This window comes from Solanum pennellii, chromosome 8 (assembly GCF_001406875.1).
Source record: "Solanum pennellii chromosome 8, SPENNV200".
Lineage (NCBI taxonomy): Eukaryota > Viridiplantae > Streptophyta > Magnoliopsida > Solanales > Solanaceae > Solanum > Solanum pennellii.
In genome coordinates, this window is record NC_028644.1 from 1,842,841 (window position 1) to 1,867,840 (window position 25,000).

General features: G+C 33.7%; 4 protein-coding genes across 10 annotated transcripts in view; 3 read left to right on the forward strand and 1 right to left on the reverse strand.

Annotated features, from left to right (window-relative positions):
• Positions 1–1,080: 1,080 nt before the first annotated feature.
• On the reverse strand, positions 1,081–4,258 carry LOC107028202 (expansin-like B1). The gene is made up of 5 exons (XM_015229247.2): positions 4,066–4,258; positions 3,423–3,529; positions 2,992–3,173; positions 2,531–2,663; positions 1,081–1,556 (listed from the first exon to the last, which is right to left on the reverse strand). The coding sequence occupies exons 1-5, from the start codon at positions 4,202–4,204 to the stop codon at positions 1,356–1,358; spliced, it is 762 nt and encodes a 253-aa protein (XP_015084733.1). The 5' UTR covers positions 4,205–4,258; the 3' UTR covers positions 1,081–1,355.
• Positions 4,259–7,325: 3,067 nt separating this feature from the next.
• LOC107027110 lies at positions 7,326–12,091 on the forward strand. Of its 6 annotated transcripts, none has more exons than XR_003579806.1 (4): positions 7,326–7,739; positions 9,297–9,414; positions 10,626–10,887; positions 11,733–12,091. XR_003579806.1 is itself a non-coding variant. In XM_015228284.2 (2 exons), exon 1 carries the CDS (start codon positions 7,361–7,363, stop codon positions 7,727–7,729), a length of 369 nt encoding a protein of 122 aa, XP_015083770.1. In that variant the 5' UTR covers positions 7,326–7,360; the 3' UTR covers positions 7,730–7,739; positions 9,297–9,415. The 6 variants fall into 6 exon arrangements, 2 of the variants coding, with proteins under 2 accessions (XP_015083770.1, XP_027774615.1); XR_003579807.1 differs by having other exon boundaries at positions 9,300–9,414; XR_003579808.1 differs by lacking the exons at positions 10,626–10,887; positions 11,733–12,091 and adding an exon at positions 9,637–9,780.
• On the forward strand, positions 8,459–12,101 carry LOC107027109 (haloacid dehalogenase-like hydrolase domain-containing protein Sgpp). Of its 2 annotated transcripts, none has more exons than XM_015228283.2 (5): positions 8,459–8,588; positions 9,300–9,414; positions 9,928–10,079; positions 10,626–10,887; positions 11,733–12,101. In XM_015228283.2, the coding sequence occupies exons 1-5, from the start codon at positions 8,554–8,556 to the stop codon at positions 11,922–11,924; spliced, it is 756 nt and encodes a 251-aa protein (XP_015083769.1). In that variant the 5' UTR covers positions 8,459–8,553; the 3' UTR covers positions 11,925–12,101. The 2 variants fall into 2 exon arrangements, with proteins under 2 accessions (XP_015083769.1, XP_027774614.1); XM_027918813.1 differs by having other exon boundaries at positions 8,477–8,588; positions 9,297–9,414.
• A 1,069-nt stretch (positions 12,102–13,170) lies between these two features.
• Positions 13,171–25,000, forward strand: part of LOC107028412 (regulator of nonsense transcripts 1 homolog) — a 12,263-nt gene continuing 433 nt past the window's right edge. Inside the window, exons 1-29 of the mRNA XM_015229467.2 lie at positions 13,171–13,909; positions 15,691–15,942; positions 16,029–16,199; positions 16,349–16,399; positions 16,807–16,899; positions 17,053–17,148; positions 17,415–17,465; positions 17,644–17,762; positions 18,166–18,274; positions 18,434–18,556; positions 18,652–18,723; positions 19,164–19,235; positions 19,317–19,383; positions 19,553–19,695; positions 19,816–19,887; positions 19,978–20,106; positions 20,918–21,073; positions 21,302–21,415; positions 21,491–21,589; positions 21,665–21,742; positions 22,117–22,251; positions 22,485–22,559; positions 22,668–22,779; positions 23,046–23,416; positions 23,496–23,558; positions 23,636–23,707; positions 23,835–23,966; positions 24,205–24,324; positions 24,572–25,000. The exon at positions 24,572–25,000 is cut by the window's right edge and continues 433 nt beyond it. Of these exons, the coding sequence (XP_015084953.1) occupies positions 13,403–13,909; positions 15,691–15,942; positions 16,029–16,199; positions 16,349–16,399; positions 16,807–16,899; positions 17,053–17,148; positions 17,415–17,465; positions 17,644–17,762; positions 18,166–18,274; positions 18,434–18,556; positions 18,652–18,723; positions 19,164–19,235; positions 19,317–19,383; positions 19,553–19,695; positions 19,816–19,887; positions 19,978–20,106; positions 20,918–21,073; positions 21,302–21,415; positions 21,491–21,589; positions 21,665–21,742; positions 22,117–22,251; positions 22,485–22,559; positions 22,668–22,779; positions 23,046–23,416; positions 23,496–23,558; positions 23,636–23,707; positions 23,835–23,966; positions 24,205–24,324; positions 24,572–24,712 (3,795 nt within the window). The 5' untranslated portion in view covers positions 13,171–13,402 and the 3' untranslated portion in view covers positions 24,713–25,000. The remainder of the gene's footprint in view (positions 13,910–15,690; positions 15,943–16,028; positions 16,200–16,348; positions 16,400–16,806; positions 16,900–17,052; positions 17,149–17,414; positions 17,466–17,643; positions 17,763–18,165; positions 18,275–18,433; positions 18,557–18,651; positions 18,724–19,163; positions 19,236–19,316; positions 19,384–19,552; positions 19,696–19,815; positions 19,888–19,977; positions 20,107–20,917; positions 21,074–21,301; positions 21,416–21,490; positions 21,590–21,664; positions 21,743–22,116; positions 22,252–22,484; positions 22,560–22,667; positions 22,780–23,045; positions 23,417–23,495; positions 23,559–23,635; positions 23,708–23,834; positions 23,967–24,204; positions 24,325–24,571) is intronic.

Sequence of the window (25,000 nt, forward strand, 5' to 3'; positions counted from 1 at the left end):
AATTCAAATTTCCCCCCCCCCCCCCCCCCCCCCACATTTTATATTTTCCAGAAACAATTTCACCCCTTCTCCCTCATTTTGTGGCTAGGGTTTCATGGTTTTATTCATGGCTGGGTTTCAAAAAGGATATTCGTGATTGTATGTTAGTAAATCTTTTTTCTTATTTTATTATGTTTACGGTTTCAAAGCATGATAGCTAGGATTTCACCCCTTCTTTCTCATTTTGTGGCTAGTGTTTCATAGCTTTCTTTGGAGTTGGGTTTCAAAGTGGATATTCGTGCTTGTAGGTTAGTAAATCTTTTTTCTTATTTTATTATGTTTACGGTTTCAAAGCATGATAGTTAGGATTCCACAACTTTCCCCTCATTTCCCGGCTAGGGTTTCATAGCTTTCTTCGGGGTTGGGTTTCAAAGCGCATATTCGTGATTGTAAGTTACTAAATCTTTTTTATTATTTTATTATAATAAGGAGGACACTTTTGACCCAATAGTTTGACCGAAAGGGTAATTTTGAACCGAAATATAGTTTAACGATAAATATAAGCTATTTCGAATAATTTAAAGGTATTTTGAACCCTTTTCCATGTACAAAACTAACGTTCATATTTTGTTGTTGTTTAATTATAGATATTATATCTCTAATTCCTATTTCTTTCTTTTTTTTGTAGTATAAATGATAATTGACTACCAATACAACATTTGGTTTATTACAATTAGGTTTCCCTCAAATTTAAATCATTATATAAAGTCTAATCAAATGTTTCATGAGAACAAGCTCCCTTTTTAATAAATATATTCTATGTTTTAATTACCTCTTATTGTCATCCTTTTTAACAATTTAATATATACTATCACTCAACATTTGGTTTATTACTCTATATGTTATGGGTTAAGTTCGATTCGAAAAAAAGTTATTCTGATAAATTATAATATTATTAATTGGTGAACTATTTATCATACTAGAAATTAATTCACATTTAATATATTTTTCTTTTTTAATGATATAATATCATCAATTGTCACCAATATTTTAAAACAATTTAATTTTTCTGAGTACAAACAAAATATCTGAACTTTTATTTTACTTGGCAAAAATACAATAGTACACTTATAACAACTATACTTATTTTACAAAAAGAGCCAATATACTCTTCTCTTTTTTCATATGACAAATTTAATCAACAAATAACATTAAAATAAATTTTTGCTTACAAATTATACAAGATCATTATACGATAGTAATTTACGTTAGCTGCTTATTCAAAATTTAATGCATCTTCGTCAATAACAATTATTGATAATAATTTTGAAATTATTAAACCGAGAAAAGGACAACCTCTTGTTCCCGTTCCGTTATTATTCCACTTGTATTCCAGAATCATATGTTTCACCAGCTTTCCAATTTTCAGGAATATTATTTAAAGGAATAACCCATTTTTCATCTCCATCATCAGAACTCAATAACATTCTTATTTGCAATTGTCCTTTTGGTGGTGATGAACTTGTCCATACTGCGCCACGTGTCCTATCCAATAATTTGCACACAAAATTTTCTGTCTGCATATTTGATAAATCAAAATATTTTCAAGTTTGGTGTATATACTTCGAATATACGAGTTCGATAAAATTCAAATATTTTGTATAGGTGTTTTTAAAAGATTGATTATGTTTAGGGTCTAGTACTTATTAGTACTTGAGGTTGTTGTAAAAGTAATATCTCAATTGTCATTAAAAAATGGAAAAAAGGGTCTGATATATCCCTCAAATTTGTTATTTGGAGCTGAAATATCCCTCGTTATTAAAGTGGCTCATATATGCTCTTACCGTTATACAAACGGCTCATATATACCCCTGCCGTTACAAAATGGCTCACATATACCCTTCATTTAACGGAAGTTAAAAAATTAGTTTTAAATTTATATTTATTACTTCTAATTTTTTTATAAAAAAAATTATTTAGGGGTATATATGATTCTTCTATCAAAGTTCAAGGTATATTTTAATTTTTTTCATACATAAATTATTTTTTGACTTCTTTTATTATAATTATTTGAGTTTCTTATTCTTATTTTGTTTTTTTCTTTCATTCCTTAGTTTAAAGAGAAAAAAAATTAAACTAGTTTTTTTGTGTGTTGTAATTTAATTTCGTATTCGAAGAAAAAATTTGGTCATCTACAATAAGTTTTACAAGAATATTAGTGAAATATAAATAAATTTGATTATCAAAATAATAATTATAAATTAGTCATTGAAACAAAAAAGTCAAAAAAAGTATGTTTGACGAGGATTAAATTTACTTATATGGAATTATATTTTTTAGAAAAAAATAATAAAAATTTAGATTAATTTTTTTTTTCATTTCCGTTAGAGGAAAAGGATATATGTGAGTCATTTGTTTACAAGTAGGGATATATATGAGCCACTTTCATAACAAGGGGTATATCAGCTCTAAATAACAAAGTTGAGGGATATATCAGACCATTTTCCCTTCAAAAATATATATTATCAGTATATATAAGTTAAATTCGTACCTCACACAATTGAACCGCAGAAATATCAGTTTTGCCTTGTTGATACCATATAACAAAAGCCAAATAATAAGGATTATCACTACTCTCATCAATCTTGAATGTAATATTCTTATTTGGATAGCTACAAGAAACCCTGTTAAATAAATTGATACAAATGTTAATTAATAGAAAAATATATCATATAACATGATAGATTAATGATTCCATAGCAAACATGATTATTACAATGAAATATTTTTTATAGAAGGACACGTAATTGTTATAGAAAAATCTGACTATAACAACCTCCTAACAGAAGGTTGGCTCTGCCCCTAGATATACATATAACATAACGTGAAAGATCGTTTTCAGAGCGAACATGACTATTATTATGAAATATTATTATAGAAATTGACTGTTACAGAGAGATCTTACGGTAAAATAAAACGGGAAAAAATAATTATGAAATGAATATTATATACCTTCTATATTCAATGCCCACATTACCAAGTGATAATAGAGAAGCAGCAGCATCTTTTGTTTGGGCCATACGTGAAAAAGCCCGTTGGCTTAAAATAAAATCTGTGCTATCACTTGCTCCATGATCAGTAATTACCACAGTAACTCCATTTTCTGAACAGTAATTACTGTTTGTACACCTCACCTATAATTTACGGTAGTGATTTTAAAATTTAAAGTTTATAGATAGACGATGAATTTAAATGATATATAATGATGTCGGATTTTAATGTCGGGGTTAGTGGTTTGATCAGGAATTTTTCGAAGAGGTCGACTGATAGGTTGTTGAAGTTGAGTTATGTAAGTATATATATCACGTTTGATTATTGAATTTAATAAGTAATTTTTATCATTTTTATAATTATATTTTACTATAAAACTTTTTAAATTATACCTGATAGCATGCACCACATCCTAGACCGTCCCGATAAAGATCAGATGCAGCCGATACATCTCCACCGTTGATTGTTGCTCCAAAAGTACCAAATCCACAAGCACCAGCTGCATATATTTAAACAGAATAATAAATTATTAAATATGTCAAAATTCAAAATTATAAGTTGTACTGAATGGAAAATATTATTTTTTTTAAAAGAAATGATATATGTGGTGAGGATTATAAGATGGAGAATCGAACCCTCGTTAATAAAGTCAAAATTCATGTAGCAAATGAGTTGACTATTAACTTACCTTTATAAAAATAATATTATCGTAAAAATATTTAATTTAGATAAAGTGATATGTTGGATAGTGGAGGCATGGGCAGATGGAGCTTTGAGATATTTGAATTCATTTGAAAATAATAATATTTTTGACATAAATTTATTAAAACTTTATTAATATTACTGAAAAAAATAATAATTTATAAAGTTACATAATAACTGAAAAAAATTGAATTCATAAAGTTAAAATTTATTTTTTTTTTCTATCAGAAAAAATTGATTTCCCAAAATTTTAAGAAATTCGTCATTCTAAAGAAAATACATTTCAAAATATTATGACGAACGAATTTTTTTTTTTTATGAAAATATTCTTACTTTCTGTTCCTTTTTCTTCTGAATTTGGATAATAAGCTGCTCGAGATTGGATGAAATTTTGAGCATTTCCCAAATAAACTTGCATGAAAATTACTAATAAAAATGTGGAAAATATTTCAAGAACTTGAAGAGGTGCCATTTGAGAAAAGTGAGTAACAAAATAAATTATTGTAATTTGCTAAGGAATAAAAATAAGTTGTTGCTAATGATATTGTTGATGGCATTTAATGAGTATTTATAGTAAAGTTTAGTTAAAATTTGGTCAAAAAGTAATTGAGACATTTGACATTTTTTTAACATCAATTTGAATACATTCATGAGTTCTTTGCTTCAACTTTGGGTAGCTACGTACCTTCTTAGATAGCTAGCTAGTTTCTAAACTTTGAATATATATATATATATAGTATCATACTTCGACTTCTGTTTTAATTTATGTGAAAGTATTTAGAGAATAATGTGAAAGTTGTGATATAATAGTATGTTAGGTTAAAATGTCGAAATCGTCTTATTTATAAAATTCATGTTTTTCATCAAAGGTATTTTTGAAAAATAAGTTAATTATTTTGAGAGGCAACAAGTTGTATTTGATTAATATTTTTTTCAAGCGTTTTTAGTTGTGAAATTAGTGAAACAAAAGTTACTGCTAATTTTAATTTGTTAAATATGATTTTTTTTGTTGTCCAATCGTATCCTAAGAAAAATAGGAGAAACATTTTATTTTCAACGTGAAAATTGTGATATGATAGTATGTTAGGTTAAAATGTCGAAATCGTCTTATTTATAAAATTTATGTTTTTCATCGAAGGTATTTTTTGAAAGATAAGTAAATTATTTTGAGAGGTAATAAGTTGTGTTTGATTAATATTTTCTTTAAGTGTTTTTAGTTGTGAAATTAGTGAAACAAAAGTTACTGCTATTTAATTTGTTAAATATGATTTTTTTTATATCGTCCAATCGTATCCTAAGAAAAATTGAAGAAACATTTTATTTTCAACGTTTTAAAAAATTTTTTTTGTACTAATAATAGGTTTTATTTATTCTCTAAAATAAGTCTTTATATTCAATACACATTTTCTTTGTCTTTTAGAAATTTGGCTAAACATGTTATTCTATAAAGTGAGTTATTATATTGCATTTGAAAAGTGAAATAAATTAATCTCAAAATTATTATTCCTAGTAAAAAAAGTTAATTCCAGGATTTCTAAGATGTAGTTGTGAGTAGAATTTATTTAATACGTAATATATAAAAATATCTTTTATTTGACGTTAATTGATATTTATGCTCTTCTATGTTGAGTGCGTACAAGCATACACTTAAATTTGTCTATAATTTTAACAAAATAGACAGACACATCCGACGTTGCGTCCTGACGATTATACATGGCGACATCCTACGTGTGTTATGTCATGTTCAACGTGCGTATCTACTTATTCAATTTTATAAAAATTTAACTGACCGAGCATATTCAAAATTGAAGAATTCAGATACTAATTGAGATCAATTTAAAAAATACACTTATATATTACTACTTTTATTTAATTATGGTATGAGATTACTGTTTGGTATAAAACCATATAGATTCCTCCTGTATTTTGGAAGACAAATTTAAACAAGAATTTTCTTGTAGTAGAAGTAAAATGGAGGATGAGTTAGGTATTTGTGCATTAATCATTATATATATACATATAGAGAACTGTATATAATTAGGAAAATATACATGCATGTATCATTTTGTTTTACCAACTTTTGCAGCCTTAAGAATAAAAGCATTTATCTCCTTAATTATTTCACCAACTTTGCGGTTAGGAACGGAGCTAGAGTATTAGGTACGAGATTTAAACAAATTTAATTTGTCAGACATGTATATGTAGATATATAATTTCGAGCTTAGTATTTGTGAAATATATTATGATTTTGATGACAATGTTTAAAATCTAAAAGTTTGAGATTTCGACTACACATCCTTTACTTATAGTGTAAGGGTGGAATTCTTGGACTAGATGGTAGTAAGTTGTCACATTCCTAATTACGAACTTGATTGATAACTAAAACAATTTATTATTTCGATGACAAATTTAAAATTTAATTTCAAATTTCGATTCTTACCTGTGTGTACACTCTAAACCAAAATATAAATTTTGAAAAAACTTATCGATCTAAAAGTAAAATCTTAAAAAGATGATAATAAATTTTTATATACGGAACTCAATAACTAAAATAATCTACTAATTAGTGACAAGTTCAGAATTATAAATGTCAACCTCTGACTTTTTTGTTTCCATTTGCAGCCTAAATCACAAGATTAAATTTCTAAAGATTTGTTTCCTTTGAACCTTTGACCCAAATTTTATAATTTAATTAAAAAGGTACACACAATTATTATTTTTGCACCTAATAAGTCAATTTTTCATATTCTATCTCTGAGATTGCACAGCCATTAAATTTTCTTTTGTCAAACATTTGTCTCTACTTTATTTCATATATTGCAACAATGAAAATAAATAATACGAAAAGGGTCAAAATATGTTTTTAAATTATCTGAAAGTATTGACATCTACGACACTTTTAAGTCAAAGTATTGATGATAAGAAAATTTTAAGTCAAATTATAAACGAATAACATTTTTATCTTTTTTACATAATTTAAAAACGTTTTTACCTTTTTCCTAAATAATCCGTAATTTATAATAACTATTGATTTCAATGGTTAAAATTAACACACAATTACCACATCATTCATGACATGGAAACCATTCAAGATTTGGACTCTTGGTCTGCTTTAATTTATTTTGGACACTTGTATTGAGCTATTTTAATTTAATAAATTCACTCTTCAAAATACTTTATAATTGAATTCATAACATATATTTTTTTAAATTTAATTGAATTCACTCTTTAATATACTTCATAATTGAATTCTTTAGCATATAAATTTTTAGTGAATATAAAATCAAATAAGTCAAAACACCCAAAATTATACTTATTAAGCAAATGTTCAAATAGCTCCTTTCAACTATCATGAATTCATGGGTTAAATGGACATATTTAAAAGACTTTTCTTATTATTTATTTGACTCTCAATAAATTATTCTAAATATTTTTAAATGCAAAAATTTTAATTTAAGACGTAAAAATAGTTGATAATTTATATATGAAATTCACGAAATAATAAAAATATTTTTAATTAAATTAACTAAGAAGTCATTAAACATAACTTTGTTAAGTGGAAAAGGGGTTTTTAGTTTTCCGAATATCCAAACGCAGTCTATCTAAAACTCATAATACGACGTCGTAAATGACCACCGGAACCCATCTCCTCCGCCTACTCGTCTCCTGCCGGAAAATCACGGCACAGGTGACAACCACCAGCAACGATACCATCGTAGCTATGGCTTCATCAGCTGAGCAAGAGTTCGCAGCACAGTGTAGAGCCAAGCTCAACCGAGTGCCTAGGTGCCGCAATCTCTGGGACACGAAGATGGCCTCTAGAGTCGGAGATAAGCTCGGAGATCGGCTCAGTGAAGTCGGAATCCACAACGTGGAAATCGATGTTCAAGAGGAGCTTAATAGGCCGGTGCACTACCGGCAAATGGTGGCGCCGCTTTTTGAGTCTGTCAAACGCAAGGGCATCGCCGTCGTTGGAGCTGACAAATTGGTTTTCTAGTCAAATTTTGGTATATTTTTATTCTCATTCTCATCCTGTAGTCTGTAACAAAAAAAATATTATGCAATTCAGCTGATTCAGAATTTGAAGTTTATAGATTTTTCCGCAATCTCAAATGATTATAACTTGATAATTAGATTTAAAATCAAATGTTTCATAGACATTTAGAGAATTTTCGATTATTTTTACAAAAAAAAAAGGGTACTGGTTCCCGTGAACCTGCACATTATAATCTTATTCTGCCATTGATTTATAGGACTCGTAAATTGATCTGTGATGTTGTGGATTTGAATTCGATACTCGTCAAACAATTGTTGCTTATTGAGATATCTTACATGTTCTGATTTTTTCAAAAAGAAACAAAAATGCTTCGTTTGGTTTAAATGATGGATCTATTCACATTAACCAGTAATTCAAGAGGCTAGTTACCAGTTTCGAAGGAAAAAAAAACAGTTATTCGAGGTTGTAGTTTATTATTCTCAAGTAAGAAAATCAATGAAAGGGAAGTATAATGTCTAAGTGGATAGTTTTAAGTTTGTTTTGTTACAAATTTGATGCAAGTCCCTTACTTTATGCCATTTATTCAGGTCCAACCATATTACATATATGCTATTTTCTTGTGTTGAGTATTTTTTATGATTCTGAAGCTTCTCCACCCCTAATTTTTCATCGTATTACTCTTCATGAATTTGATTTATTTGTGTTATTATGTATCTGAGGCAGTTTCAAGTTTAAGCTGATCCTTTAGGAAGTTTTCGAAGCATAGGTTGGTTCATGTAAGGTTACACAACTCGTAACAATTGTGTATTACCGATTATAAAAAGATGGCCACTTCTATTGGGGAAAACTCTAAGGAAAGGTGAAATTTTTGGTCCTCGTTTTCGCTTATATTTAAGGGACATTCTGTATTTTGACCAACAGTTTGATTGGGATGTTATCTTCTTGCAACATTTTATTTGATTGCAATGTGAATTGAGATCCATTCCCTTTCTGCGTAATTGCAATTTTTGTCTCCTAATGACCATTTGGAGATTTGATTGAAATTTAATTTCTCACCCATCTGGGAAGTTTTGAAATGTCGAATCTCATTGATGTTTCTCAATTATTTCTCATCATTCCCTCACATGGATTATGTAACTATCTATTCTTCCGCTGGTTTTGGTCATCTTATTTTCTTTCATATTATCTTTACCGACTTTCCTATATCCAGAAGGAAAAAAAAATATAACTAGGTAGGCACATTCCATTAAATTCAATCTTCTGAGGAATCATCACAAGTAAACTAAGCTTACTCTTACCCTCGATCTATTGAAATCCTTCTCCTTTTTCTGTGTTTGAAGCGGGTATAATTTGGGATATCAAATAGTGGAATTTGTATTCCAACCAGTAGTTTTCAGAGGATTCATCATAGTTAGACTATGTTTACTCTAACTGTCAAACTTATATATTGGAATTCTTCTACTCTTTCAGGCTTAAAATATTGTAACGGTTCTTTTCTTTTTGAGATTCTTGTGTGATAGGGACCAATAGAGCATATCTAATTGCTGCTATATTTTGTCTTAATTAGCAGTTCTTCCACTCTAGCAAGGCTTGCTCCTCTTCAAGCCGTATTATTTGACATTGACGGAACTTTATGTGATTCAGATCCATTTCACTATCTTGCATTCCGTGAGATGCTTTTGGAGGTATGCACCGATTACTATGATTATTTCCTGTAGATAAAAAGCTACATCAGTTCACAATGGAGAAAAGAAGAAGAAATTGTTAGCTCTAAGGGTGTATTTGGTATGAAGAAAAATGTTTATCATGAAAAAAATATCTTGGAAAATAAATTTTTAATTTTTTTTTTATGTGTTTGGTAAGTAAACAGAAACATATTGTTTCAAGAGCATTAATATCTAATATAGGAAAACACTATGAAGTGGGAGCAAGGTGAGGAATGGAGGCAGTGGGGGTTTGTTATGCGAGAAGACAATGGACTTGGAATTCTACTTGTGGAGCTTTTTTTCTCTACTATCACTAGGAAAGCCATTTTCCTCATTTTAAAGAAAGCTATTTTTCCATAGAAATGTTTTCCGAAACATTTTGACCAACCAAACATGAGAAAATTAGAAAATTTTTTCCTTCATACCAAAACACATCCAAAATCTCAAAGTCATGATTTTCATTCCCTTTGCAATTTGGGTTAATTTCAACAGATAGGATACAATGGGGGAGTGCCAGTTGATGAGGAGTGGTTTGTCAAGACTATTTCTGGGAAACACAATGATGATCTTGTCTCTGTACTTTTTCCTAATGATCACGAACGGGGTGTAAAATTCTTGGATGACAAGGAAGCTTTGTTTAGAAGGTTTTTAACTTCTCTACCATACCTTGTCTGTTTCAATGAGTTAGATTTTGGTTTTATGCATTTACTGTGTTAAAAAATACTTGCATAATAAATCAGTTCATTTATAAGGTTTACAATTAGATCTCTATGATAACAATCAACTGGTAACCTGCTATAATAGATTTGACTACATTTGGTTGCAAAAAATTGGATCCTACACGTGTGAAAGCATAGAGAAAAATGACATTGCCAAAAACCAACAAAGTAAAATTTCCAACTATTAATCAAAAGAAGTGGCCTTTTGATGTTAGAATAATTTTCCTTGATACTTGACATAATGCATAAGAGGATCCTTGAATAACCATAGGGTATCCTGAAAATCCTTAGCAAAGACTTCTGCAATACGTTCGAGAAATGTTTTATATGAGTATATTGGTTCTTCAGTAAGTCCCATTTCTTCATCAAAACAATAGCTTAAGTTCCACTTCGATTTTAGTGTTATGCAATTTAACTATAAGCTCAATGTCATTACACCAATCTCATTTCTCTTTTGGATGGACAACATAGGTTGGCAAAAGAGCAGTTGAAGCCTCAAAATGGTCTCTACAAGTTGAGAAAGTGGATCGAAGATCATGGTCTGAAACGAGCTGCAGTTACCAATGCACCTAGAGCTAATGCTGAACTATGTATAAATCAAGTTGGCCTTGCTGATTTCTTTGATGCACTTATTCTTGGAAGTGATTGCAAGCATGCAAAACCATATCCTGATCCATACTTGAAGGCCCTTGAAGTGTTGAATGTATCAAAAGATCACACATTTGTATTTGAGGTATGACTCTGTTTTCACTTCCAGTTTTCCTTTCTGTTTCGTCGGAGTCCAACTTCCAATTTGTGGCACCAAATTAAAAAATAAAAAGTTGATGATCATGTGCCACAGCCCACTGGTGTGAAAGGCATCAGATATTTGGTTATTACTTAATGAGTTCTTTTATTTGTTTATAAGTGGTGATGTGAATAGTATGTAAAGTGAGATCCAGACGCGACTACACTTACATGGCAACTTTATACATCTAGCATTGTATCAATTCACTTTACATAATATCCAGGTGACATCACTAGACAGAATAAAACCCGATTCCAGCCCACTTAAAAAAAATGATAACTAATAATCATGTCACACATGATGAAAGACATCACACATTAGGATCGTAGGTCGAAAAAGTTCTTTTCTCCAAGTGGTGACATGAATAGTATGTAAGGTTAGTTGTTGACGTGATTATACCTGCATGACATTCTTATACAACTGGTAGTCTACTAGTGTTTTTTGGGATTAGACAGCTTTTCAGGCACTTTTTTTTTTGTGAGACATATCTCGTACTTCGATTATTGTATTACTTGCTGTAGTTACCGTTCCTTTTTCCAGAACGCTTTGCCATGCTTCCTACATCGTTTTTTGCAATAGCTTTTTTACTTCCAGTATCTCTTTCTCCTTGAACCGAAGGTCTATCAGAAACAGAGATAGAGATAGACCTCTCTGCCTCCCAAGGTATGGGTAGGGTCTACATACTCTCTACCCTACTTAGGTCCCACAATGTGAATATTGTTGTTGTTTCATCCATGAATTTAACCTCGGTTTCATCTTACGAACTTATTCTATGTTTGTTCCGTGGGTAGGATTCTGTCTCAGGAATAAAAGCTGGGGTGGCTGCTGGAATGTCTGTCATTGGTTTGGCGAACCGGAATCCATCTCAGTTACTTATGGAAGCAAAACCTGTTTTTCTTATTAAAGATTATGAAGATCCAAAGTTATGGGCAGCTCTTGAGGAGATTGACAAGAAGTTTGCCACCAGAAAGACTACAACATGAGGCATATACAATTAAGAGGTGAAAGTTCGACAAAGAACTTACTCACATTCGATGTTTACAATTAAGTGTATTTTATTGCATAGATAGTGACAATTTGTACAGCAAAACTGCATGATTTTTAAACGGATGATGTTGGTTACACCTAATGTTATGATATTTGCTTTAAAGTTTGATTAAGTTTGAATTCATGTTAGGAAATCTTACATTAGGAGGTAAACGAACACAATTTCGTATTCGAGATAATCCACGTTGGGTCCAGGGTGTTCATCCGAACACCCATCGACAAAATTATACACGATATATATAAGGTAAATTTTCTATATTTCTATAGATGCCTATATTTTGAACCCCCTCAATAATAAATAAAAATAAATGACTCAATGGTAAGATCCCTGAATATTAAGCTGCACCGTCCCAGGTTCAAATCTCTGCAACAATTTGACAACCAACATCACAATCATATCAATTATTAGTTAACTTTTCGATGAAACCAACAATTTTAGTTGGTGATTAATCAATTATTACGTTCTACGAAGTCAAATATAATAAGAACGGCATAGTGTGGATTATTTTTTCTGTGTGATTTGCGAGCTATTGTATACGAACAAGAACTTTACCCTAAACACATCCAAAATAGCAACTGCAAATATCTTTGTGATAAAAAAAGTTTTGAATGAAATATAATAACATGTTAAATATATTTAATCTTTTTTTCTTGTAATAGTCTATTAACCATGATTAAGATAATATTATAAGAAGTTAAACAAAAAAAATACGTTTTGATATATTTAAGTTTTTTTTAATCTTAAAGTGGAATATATTAATCACTTAATTAAATAATACTTACTATAAGAAGTTAGAAGTAAAATAACGTCTTAACACATTTATCTTTTTTTATACCTTAAAACACAATATATTAATTATGATTAAATAATAAAAAATAAAATTACATTATGACACATTTAACTTCTTATCTTAAAATAAAATATATCTGGACACCTCGTAGGCCGCATATATTTTATTTTCTTCATGTCCTTACTTTTTGAGATTTTATTAAATATTTATTTTATATCTTTAAAATAAAATATATCGATTATATAAAAAGTAAAATAAAATAATGCACATTTTATTTTTTATGTTAAATAAATATTAATATTAATTATGATTAAAGTAATAATATAAAAAGTTAAATATAATGATATTTTAGATGTACAAGTAATTATTTTTCCTTAAAAAAGAATATTTATCATATCTTTCTTCTTCTTCATCGGCCCTTTCACCGAACCCTAACTTTCCCCATTTTTTTTCCAAACCCTAAAATACGAACAGTCTACAAAAATTTCACTGCGAAAAATCCAAAATTTTCATCAATTTCATGCAAAAATCCAGCCTTTAACGCTAGTTTTTCATATACAATTTTTGATTTTGGTGAAAAAAAGTATACAGTGTAAGAAGCAGTTGAAGGATTTTTTTTGACTATGGATTCTCAGCCGAACAATCTCTACGACACGGCGTCTCAGCCGGATACCGGAAACGACGCATACACGTTTCTGGAATTCAACACACAAGGGGAAGAGTTTGATTATCCTGAATTTCAAGAGCTTTCACAGCCAATTCGATCTTCTGCGTGGCCAACACCGTCTGATTCTCTGGTATCTGAAGTACCTGATCGGCCTCCATCGTCGGAAGCGTCGCCGTCGACGAAATCACGGGGTGGAGGTGGGAATAGTAATGTTAGTAGTAGTAGTAATCAGGCGTCGGTTGTGGATGCATTGGCAGCGGGGATGAGTGGGTTGAATTTTGAAGAGACAGGGGATGATGAGGGTTTTGAGTATGGAAAAGGGGATTTTGGGGTTGAGCATGCTTGTAAGTACTGTGGAGTGACGAATCCTGCTTGTGTAGTTAGGTGCAATGTGCCATCTTGCCGTAAGTGGTTCTGTAATTCCAGAGGGAACACTTCGGGCTCACATATTGTTAATCACCTGGTATGTAAGAGGAGATATCTGCATTTTAATTTTAGCTTATTTTGATTCTTGTGAATTAGTAAATGTCTCTCTTTCTTGTGCTAAATAGCTTTATTATCATAATTAATTTGTTTTTTGATGAGTAGCTTTGTATTAAAAGACAAAATAAATCATCATCCACAAGAACAACATACATATGGGGAGGGCACTGGCTAAAGTGTCACATATCAAAGCAGGTTGAAAAGGAAAATACAGTAGAAAAGAAGACATTTCAATCATAGGAAAACATCACATAGTATTCAGAAAACAAGGTACAGTAATAACAGACAAAATAACACAATAACCGAAGCATAGGAAACAACAATGCAGTAGCAGAAATAAACTTCAAGATTAATGCTACTACTACTGGTATGAAGGAGAAACAGGTAGAATGCATCAAATTACCACCAAGCCTATCCCCTTGGAAAGTGAGACAACATCACTACTTATTAACCTTCGACCCTTATCTGCGACCTTCATATCCTCTTACCTAAGGCCATGTCCTTGGTAAGCTGAAGATGCATTGGTTTTTCCTTTTGTAGTGTATTTGGATGATGAATTGAGATGATTCCAGTTATAATGATTGAATGAAAAGCAAAATTTTCTGACCGCATTTTGTTAACGAAAGCAGGATTTAAGTCTGAAAAGCTCACACCCACTACTCCCTTGGACTTAATTGAGGTATATATAGTTCAAGCAAAAGGCAGTGCTGTGCCTCACTAGCTGCAGAAAGAGTGGGTGCTGCAGAAGAAGTGGATTTCTTCTGGCAGGGGCGTGTTTCAGATAATGTGGTATTCTCCTTTCGTCCCTGGCCCCTCCCTGTTCTCTCTGGGAACTTGTGTGAGGAAAAAGTATGACATGGTTAAACATGGAGAAGTATGGAACGGGAAATACTTGTACAGGGTAGCACCAGAAAGTGAAGTAGGTGAAGCTTATGCAATTACCTTTGACGTAGTGATCATACACGACTAGCCAATTAGTCTTCATTCTGTTTCTTGTTCATGTTAGTCGATATGGATTTTAGTAGTAGTTGATTACTGTTGGAAAGACAATTTTGCCTGTTTTCAGAAAATGAAATTAAGGCAGTTACCATAAAAATGTTATTAAGAGATGGATAATCACAAGTGGTTGGTCTGAGTTATACAAAAATGCTAATAGTAGATTTATATCTAGCTTCATCAATCTTTTAACAGAATTACAGAAGGAGTTTCCTCAGAGTTCAACTCTAGATTTCCTCAGTTCATGATTAGTTTAGTGGACAAGCCATGGTTTTCTCTCTTATTTTTTTGTAATGTATATTTCCAGCTCTGTTATGCTGGGGGATCTCTTGGATATAAGATAAACTCTTATCCCAATAAAACAAAGGTTTTGACTTTTGTCTGAATCATGCAATTTTCATCTCTGCCATAGTTCCTTATTTATTCATGTGTGAGAAGTTGAAAGGGAAACTTTCTACATGTTTGTTAGGGAGAAAAGCCAAAGCATCACCTTTCTTAGTTTATAAGGGAATTAATTGTCTCTATATGATCCAAATTGTGGGAATTTCCTGTTGCAATATAAAATTTTAAATGCATGTTATATTTTGTTAGTATCACCATTCTAGACAGTTTGATTGGCCACTTATGTTTAATGGATTTACATTGGAGAGTTATATTCCTCTCGACTTTTCCTGCAATTGGTGTGTCTTATGATTTTATTTCCAGAAACAAGGGATTTATTGTGTTTTTTTTTGGTTGACGTTGTATACACTCTTCTCCCAATAGGTGCGAGCAAAACACAAGGAGGTGTGTCTTCATAAAGATAGTCCACTTGGAGAAACAATTCTAGAGTGCTACAATTGTGGATGCCGAAATGTCTTTCTTCTTGGCTTCATTTCTGCCAAGACAGAGAGTGTCGTCGTTCTTCTCTGTAGAGAACCTTGTCTAAGTGTTAATGCATTAAAGGATATGAACTGGGACCTCAGTCAGTGGTGCCCACTCATTGATGATAGGTGCTTTTTGCAGTGGCTTGTTAAGGTCCGGATTCTCTTTCTTAGTCTTCCCTTCCGTTCCTTTCGGTTACTGTTTTCTGTCCTGTATTTGTGATGTGTGGAGTGCTGCAGGTCCCTTCCGAGCAAGAACAGTTGAGAGCGCGCCAGATCAGTGCTCAACAAATCAACAAAGTAGAAGAATTGTGGAAGACAAATCCTGATGCTACCCTGGAAGATCTTGAGAAGCCTGGTGTGGATGATGAGCCTCAGCCTGTTGCCTTGAAGTATGAAGATGCCTATCAGGTTCTCGCTGGGTGATACTATTATATTATCTCCTTAATCTTTTATTTGTATAGATGCATTGCAGGAATTACTCTGCTTTGTAGTTGTGAGTTGCCCCTGGATTTAGTATTGGCATTTTAACAATGCTTGCCTTGACTCTTTTAATGTAGTATCAAAACATATTTGCACCATTGATCAAGCTTGAAGCTGACTATGATAAGGTATGTCAGGATCTTAAGATTATTTTAGATGTTGTAGCCTGAATGCTTAATCCTATTTTATTTTCTTAGCTTTTTGTTGCATCCTGAAATATCATGTATTTTTATTTAAAGCTACTTCTGACTTTTGCTTTTGGGTTGTGTGTTTGTTACTTCTTAAGTTTACCTTCGTAGAAGTGCTGAATTTATGAGGACAATTGCATTTACACTTGATTGACTTTTTCTTCTTGGTTCTTAATCTTCGTGACAATTGAACTAAGACATGTCTGAGTAACTACTCTGTGTTTCTCATGAGCAAAGATGTGATACTTTTTAATTTGCTCATCTTGTTCTTTTGCTGTTTAAGAGGAGTTTATACGTGTCTTGAGGGTATGCTTACAAGCTTTGGAATTTTGTTTTCTGTTTGGTAGATGATGAAAGAGTCTCAAAGTAAAGACAATCTTACTATCCGATGGGATATTGGTCTCAACAAGAAGCGCGTTGCATATTTTGTGTTCCCGAAGGTATTTCCTTTTTAATTTTTTTCTACCGTTGATTCTTCTAGATTCTTGGACTGTTATAGTGATTATTGTTGTCATTTACTATTTCAATCATGGCGTGGAAACCTTTTATTCTCTTTACCTACCTGAACTGAAGATAGTCTACTGTTTTTGCAGGAAGATAATGAGTTGCGTCTTGTACCTGGTGATGAGCTAAGGCTACGATATTCAGGGGATGCAGCTCATCCAGCTTGGCAATCTGTGGGGCACGTGGTATGGACATTTTGTCTTGATATCCAAATCTTTTTGAGAGGGAAAATAATGTATGGAGTCTGGCTAACCACAAACACCTTTAACAAGTAGAGATATTTTGGTTGGAGTGACAAAGGCTCCCTGCATCATGAAAAATTTAATTAGTGTGGAAAATATTCTTAAAAGAACTTCCCCCAGAGCCCCTGGCTTTGTTTATACTCAATTTTTTTAAGAATTTCTTTTGCGGTTTCTATTCTTAAGGTATTGGTTGTCTATTCGTTTTTCAGGTAAAATTAACTGCTCAAGAAGAGGTTGCGCTTGAACTACGTGCCAGCCAGGTACCTTAGATTTTAGATTGCTAGTCTCATTGTAATATTTTTTCTCTTTCTTCACCATGTGTTTGTTTGTATACCTTAGATTTTAGATTGCTAGTCTCATTGTAATATTTTTTTCTCTTTCTTCACCATGTGTTTGTTTGTATTTTGGGTCTTTGCTAAACTATTCCCGTCTCATCAGGGGGTTCCAGTCGATGTCAACCACGGGTTTAGTGTTGACTTCGTTTGGAAAAGTACGAGCTTTGATCGGATGCAAAGTGCAATGAAGACCTTTGCAGTGGATGAGACTAGTGTCAGTGGGTGAGTGAGAATCTCTGGGTTCTACTATAGAATGAGATTTAAAACAATTGTGAAGATTTCTTGTCCTTAATCGTGTTATTTGCCTAAGATTTATAGTTCTATCTAAAATCAGATCAGCACGTGCCTTTCCCCCCCTTTATTTTATGTTTAGAGTAATGTCTGTTTTTTTTTAAGTTTTGTCATCGTTGGGAGTGTTTATGGTTGGGAGTGTTTAGAGTAATGTCAGTTATTTTTGCTACTGTTTTGTAACTCGTATGCATCTTCTTGATGCCAGCAATGAAAACCTTTTCAAAAAAAGGAATGCGAGATTCATAGATTCAACCACCAACTTTATCTGGGTCAACCAGTTTGTAACTTCTATGTTGGAGTATTTAGTTTTGTATTCTTTTTGCCTCTTATGCAGGTATATTTACCATCATCTGTTAGGTCATGAAGTTGAGATGCAGATGGTCCGGAATACACTTCCACGTCGTTTTGGAGCTCCTGGTCTTCCGGAGCTTAATGCATCTCAGGTTGAGTGCTCCATCTGTTAGTTCATCATAATTTTTTTATCTGTGATATTGACCATGCTCCCAATTATTTTTAGGGATACCTTATTGAACAGGATATTTTTTGACTGTGAGAATTGTTATACTTCTGGTTGTCTTATTTTGACATGTTCATATTGTTAGGTTTTTGCTGTAAAAAGTGTTCTTCAAAAGCCCATCAGTTTAATTCAAGGCCCACCTGGAACTGGAAAAACTGTCACCTCTGCCGCCATTGTGTATCATATGGCGAAACAAGGCCAAGGACAGGTAACTTTGAAGTCCTTTTTCCCTATTTTTGTTCTTGATGTTAGTCGCTTGATTTACTGGCTATTTTTAGTTGTTGTTAACTATTTTTTCCCCAGGTTTTGGTCTGTGCCCCCAGTAACGTGGCTGTGGACCAATTAGCTGAGAAGATAAGTGCTACCGGTCTAAAGGTGAGGCACCAGCTATTTCTTTATCTCCTTTCCATCCCCAATATGAGTGGGAAAAAAGCTCCCTGACGACATCTTGAACTGGCTAAGAAGTTCAATCACTATTTTAGGAGTCAATCCACATTTATGGAAATATATAGTGGAAGCATCTGGCAGAATGTCCCCTTTTATGGTGATGAGCTGAAAAACGAGCTCTTTATATCCCCAGAAGGATTGAGTATGTCAGTGAACTTAAGGTTAGAAGTGGATCTCCTCTATCCTTCCCAATTGACCGTGTCCTACCCATGCACACAAACTGAAGGAGAAGGAGATGGAGTCAAGAAGTATTGGAAATATTAGACATATAAGAAATACAATAGTAGTGATCAAAAAATTCCATCATCATCTTTTTCTTTAATTTGTGAGATTTTAGGTCCCTCCTTATTTCGTTTTCTTTTTCCCAGGTGGTCAGGCTCTGTGCCAAGTCGAGGGAAGCTGTCAGTTCTCCTGTAGAGCATTTAACCCTTCACTATCAGGTTACTTTTTTATTTTTTATCCTCAAATGTTTATATATCGTTCTCTTTTTAATGTTATCTTTTGAACTTCTGTCTATACAGGTTCGCCATCTTGACACGTCTGAGAAGAGTGAACTTCATAAGTTACAGCAACTGAAAGATGAACAAGGTTGGTATTGCTGTCTTTGGCCACACTTGTATAGGGATTTTAGCATTTACCTGGGAATATTTTTGGAGTTCTCTGTTTTTTCCTTTCTATTTCTTATTTAATATCCTTTATTAGAGCATTCTAAATTTGTGCACATGATTCAATATCATTTGATTTAATGGACTTTCAGGAGAGCTCTCCAGTAGTGATGAGAAGAAATATAAAGCTCTTAAAAGGGCAACAGAGAGAGAAATAGCTCAGAGTGCTGATGTCATTTGTTGCACATGCGTTGGTGCTGGAGATCCTAGATTGGCTAATTTCAGATTCCGCCAGGTTGGTTTGCCCGACTACATTAAACTAAAATTTTGTTAAACTATTTTAGCTTTTCTGTTTCTTATGTTCTTATGTACTCATTTATGCTGGTTTTAACATTTCTGTTAAACCTCTTTGTAGGTGCTCATTGATGAATCCACTCAGGCTACTGAGCCTGAATGTCTCATTCCTTTGGTTCTTGGTGCAAAGCAGGTCATTATTGCAATTGATGTCTTCATCCATAAAAAATGTCATACTGAAATGCAATAAGATGTTGGATTCTTACTCTTAGTTTTGTCCCAGGCTGTTCTTGTCGGTGACCATTGCCAGCTTGGACCTGTTATTATGTGCAAGAAAGCGGCTCGTGCTGGGCTGGCTCAATCTCTCTTTGAACGCCTTGTGTTTCTAGGCGTGAAACCTATTAGGTTACAGGTGATTATCTGAGTCTGTTGGATGTGTTAACATGTCAATCCAGGGTGTTAGGGGCTGAAGTGAAATTTTAAGATTCTCTTTTTTCCCGTTATTCTCTTGTTTCTCATATAGTTGCCATATCGATTGAAGGGCTCCTTCGTCATCTATGTTGATTTGAGGAGTCTTCTTTCCCTTTTTTCTGGGTGGTGGTGGTTGGATGCAAAGTTGCTCGGACTATTCACTTTTGGTGCCGCACCTGCGTCGACACGACATGGGTGTGGGTGTGGGATCCGTGTCCAATTTGGTCAACCAATTTTGGGTACTTTGACCAAAATCGATGGGGAAAGTTTGGACAATCTTAATGATTTCTTAAATCAAAACATAAGCTAAGGCGAAATTGAAGGAAATGAAATACCTTTTATATAAAATTTCTATGTCACTCCTTTACCTTTGATCGCCTTCCAGGATTCGTTCTCCGCATAATCTCATAATTTATGTTCTATAACTCTATTTTAGTTTAATTATTTTTAGGCAAATCCTGACACCCTTATCCATAAATATATCCATATCCCCGAATCTTTAAAAATTAGATCATGAAGATCTGACCTTCAGATCCACACCCGTATCGTACACCCCCACCAAGCAATGATTTTTGATCCCCTCCTGGTTGGCTCTCTCTTTTTCTGTTTCCTTGAACTTTTGGTGTTGCTTGCTCACATACTCTTTCAGAGTACTGTTTACCCTTATTTAGCTATAAAATTTTGAAGTGTCAGACTTCTTATTTTTCCATTACTAATGTTTATTCTGTTGTCTATTTTGCTTGCAATTCCAGGTACAATACCGTATGCACCCTGCATTGTCTGAGTTCCCATCAAATAGCTTTTATGAAGGTACACTTCAAAATGGTGTAACCGTCAATGAAAGACTATCATCAGGAATTGATTTTCCTTGGCCTGTGCCGAACCGTCCCATGTTCTTCTATGTTCAGGTACTATCCAATTGGTTTAGCTGATTCATCTTCAGTTCTTCTTGTCTGAGTCGCAGGAAATTCTGTCATTTCTTTTGTTTGAGTCACCTGGATGTTACTGTGATGGTTATGGAAATATTAATGATTATTTCTTGAAGATCTCTTGGTGCTTCTTTGATTTTGTATGAGGACATTTTTCCTGTTATGACTGATACATTTAAACTTGAATACTTGGTAATTTATCTGTAGATGGGACAAGAGGAGATCAGTGCTAGTGGAACTTCCTATCTGAATAGAACTGAAGCTGCAAATGTGGAGAAGATTGTGACTACATTTCTGAAGAGTGGGGTAGTCCCTAGTCAGGTACATTCTTATTTGCATCTTTAAGGTTGAACACCTTCATTTGGTGGTAAGAATGTAATTATGATATATTCACAGATTGGGGTCATAACACCATATGAGGGTCAACGGGCATATATAGTGAATTATATGGCAAGAAATGGTTCCCTAAGACAACAACTCTACAAGGAAATCGAGGTAAGCAGTTAGTACATTGGCATTATTGTTTTCTTGGATTATTAGTACTTATTTTGAGTATTTGCTTATGTTCAGGTTGCAAGTGTAGATTCATTTCAAGGGAGGGAGAAGGATTATATTATTTTGTCATGTGTCAGGAGTAATGAACATCAGGTTGGCTTAATCCCATCGATTTTCTTTTGTTTGATGCTCAATGTTTTAAGTTTTTGATATCTAGATTTGTTTTGATCTGTTGTCAATTTTTGTATCCTCTGAACCATTACGCTTGCCCTCTTTTCCCTCCTCGGCTCCTCTGGGGTCTTTGTTTGCAAAAGTTCCATTTCCCTTTTATCTTGGAGTTCAGGAGATAGGGAAACATTTTGTTAGCATTTATATATGTTTTTTTGACTACTTGCTTGCCTAATGTATTTAGTCAAAGGTGGATCTGCGTCTCCCTTGTGCATATGCTTTAATCTATTCCGCCATATCCCATCTGTTCACGATTAAACCATAAGTTTTGACTTCTTTTAATTTCTCTATTCTTTTAGGGCATTGGGTTCCTTAATGATCCACGCAGGCTTAATGTTGCTCTTACCCGTGCTCGTTATGGTATTGTTATCCTGGGAAATCCTAAAGTCTTGAGCAAACAGCCTCTGTGGAATGGTTTGTTAACACACTACAAGGTAATATCTTCAAAATGTTCTCCTTTGGTCATACTACTTAAGTATTATGTCATGATTTCTCTGCTCTTCAAAGTAATCATGACCTGGCAAGTGTGACCTAACATTAGATGGTTAGTCTTTTAGGCTAGTATATCTTGTTATTATTTGCATACTTGGGGACGTATAAAGTGTAGATGTCAGTAGGTGTTTGATGCTTTCGAGACGTTCATACTTTTAGTGTATTTTTCTTGCAGGAGCACGAGTGCTTGGTTGAAGGTCCTCTCAATAACTTAAAGCAGAGCATGGTTCAATTTCAGAAGCCCAAAAAGGTACTGATGGTGGTTAAATACTCTACCAAAGTTACATGTCTGCTCGTGCATGATTATGCATCAGTATTGAGGTCTGATGATGTGTCTTTTTGTGCATGGGTTTTGCAGATCTACAATGAGCGCAGACTCTTCTTTGGTGGTGGACCTGGAGCAGTTCAAGGTGACAGTTTCGGATCTGCTTCAGGCCCCAGTGCTGACAGGAGAAATAGTCGTCCTAGGGGTATGGTGAACTTGAACCTCCCTCCACCGGCTGTGAATTGTTTGTTTGAATGTTGTATGGCACTTAGGATTCCTGCTTTGGAATATGTTTCTGTTTCATCTGATTTGTCAGGAACCCTGCTTTTGCTGTTCTTCGTATTGTAGAGTTCTTCTCAAAATGGTTTGGAGAAACTAGGAAGAAGCATTTTTATTAATATTAGAATCTCAAGTATATTTATACATGTATTTGTCTGCTTTCCTAAGGATATTTTTTTAATTTTTTGGTAGGTTCTTATATGGCACCTGGTGTACCCAATGGTACTCAGAAACCTGGTGTTCATCCTGCTGGTTATCCGATGCCTCGGGTTCCCTTTCCCCCTTACCATGGAGGCCCTCCACAACCATATGCAATTCCTACTCGTGGTGCTGTCCATGGACCTGTTGGAGCTGTTCCTCATGTTCCACAACCAGGCAGCCGGGGTTTTGGGGCTGGACGTGGCAACGCCAATGCCCCAATTGGTAGTCATCTCCCTCACCATCAAGGGTCCCAGCAGCCGGTCGGAAGTATTGGATCTAACTTCAACTTTCCTGCATTAGATAATCCAAACAGTCAGCCCTCCATCGGAGGACCTTTATCTCAACCTGGATATGCTTCTAATGTCAGTAAATTCTCACTTTGTTTATTTGATGAAACAGTAAGTGATTTGGTGTAAGGATTTTTTCTTTTTTGAATTATAGATGGCTATCCAGGGACCAGGCCAGTCATTCCGCGATGGACTTTCTATGGGTAGCATGTCACAGGTGATTGATTCTGGACATCAAAATTGATATGTTAATTTGTTTTCTCTATCATATTTACCTTAAAATTTTTTAATCAGGATTTTGTGGGAGATGATTTCAAGAGCCAGGGGTCTCATGTTCCATATAATGTTGCTGACTTCTCTACACAGGTGCCTGTCCTTTACACCTCTAGTAATTTATTTATTGTGCCTGACATCACTGCCTTAATTTATGGATAATTATGTAGGATAACATTTCTTTTTTATATTAACTGGCCTTTGATGTACTGGTATTTAGGCTTCTCAAGGCGCATATGCTGTTGATTATTCAACTCAAGGAGCACAGGCTGGGTTTCCAGGGAATTTTTTAAACCAGAATTCTCAATCTGGATACTCCCGTTTTGGTTCAGGAAATGAATTCATGTCTCAGGTTAATTTAAATTCCACTTCTTTGGCCCCTCGTCTCACTCTTTTAGGCCTGGAGAATATGATTTTGAATATGAGAGTTTAGTCTTGAAGTCATGCAGTTCATCATACATGATGGGCTGATCTGTTGACACTTCTGACTGGGTGGCTTGGTGGATGAGCTATGTGAAGTCGCCTATGATCTCTTTTCCCCTATCTTCGCTTTTGGTCCTCCTCTTATCGAACTTCTGATATCTGTGCAGGATTATATGGCTCATGGTTCGCAAGGTCTATTTACGCAAGCTGGATATAATGATCCATTACAAGATGATGGTTCACAGAATCATTTTGGCATGTCCAATGTTAATTCTCTTCAGTCTCAGGTTAATTTATTATTTAATTCTGCTTGAATTTTCTAAATTCTTCATTGTGATCAATATATGAAATAAGCATCAGGCGAAATCTACCAGATTGAGAAGGTGATTCTTCAACAGGATATAGTTTGGCGGACTTCGCTTATTGCAAAATATTCTCTTCTTGCTATTTGTTCATTTCACCAAGTCTCATTGTGACTTGGATGTTATAGTTTTTCCTTGGAATGTCGCTTGAATTTGTTTCCCTTCTTTCCAGAGTTTACTCAATCCAATTTACTCCCAGCCGTTTGCGCACTACAATACACAGCCATTGAACTTGCAAAGTTCCCAGCCTCAACAGCAGCAAGGGCCACAAGGCCAGGGCTTCCAAAATCAGAAACTCCATTACAATAGTTGAAGACCGCATGGTTGTTATATGATGATTGATGGGTTATAGTTTTGCATCCAGCAATTTGGTTTGTGCTGTCAACATGTGACCGTCTTATCTGACCTTATGATGAGGTAAAAGAGTTTGTCAATAATTCAGGTCAGTTGGTGACATATTCCTTGCCAATAATCTTGAATGTCGAGTCAGAGGGCTGACATGATGGAAGTCTTCTTCTCTGGTCAAGGTAACCAAGCGCAGGACATCCGGTGCTGAGAAAGAACAAATAACCCATGTTATCTTCGTGAAGTTTTACGTACT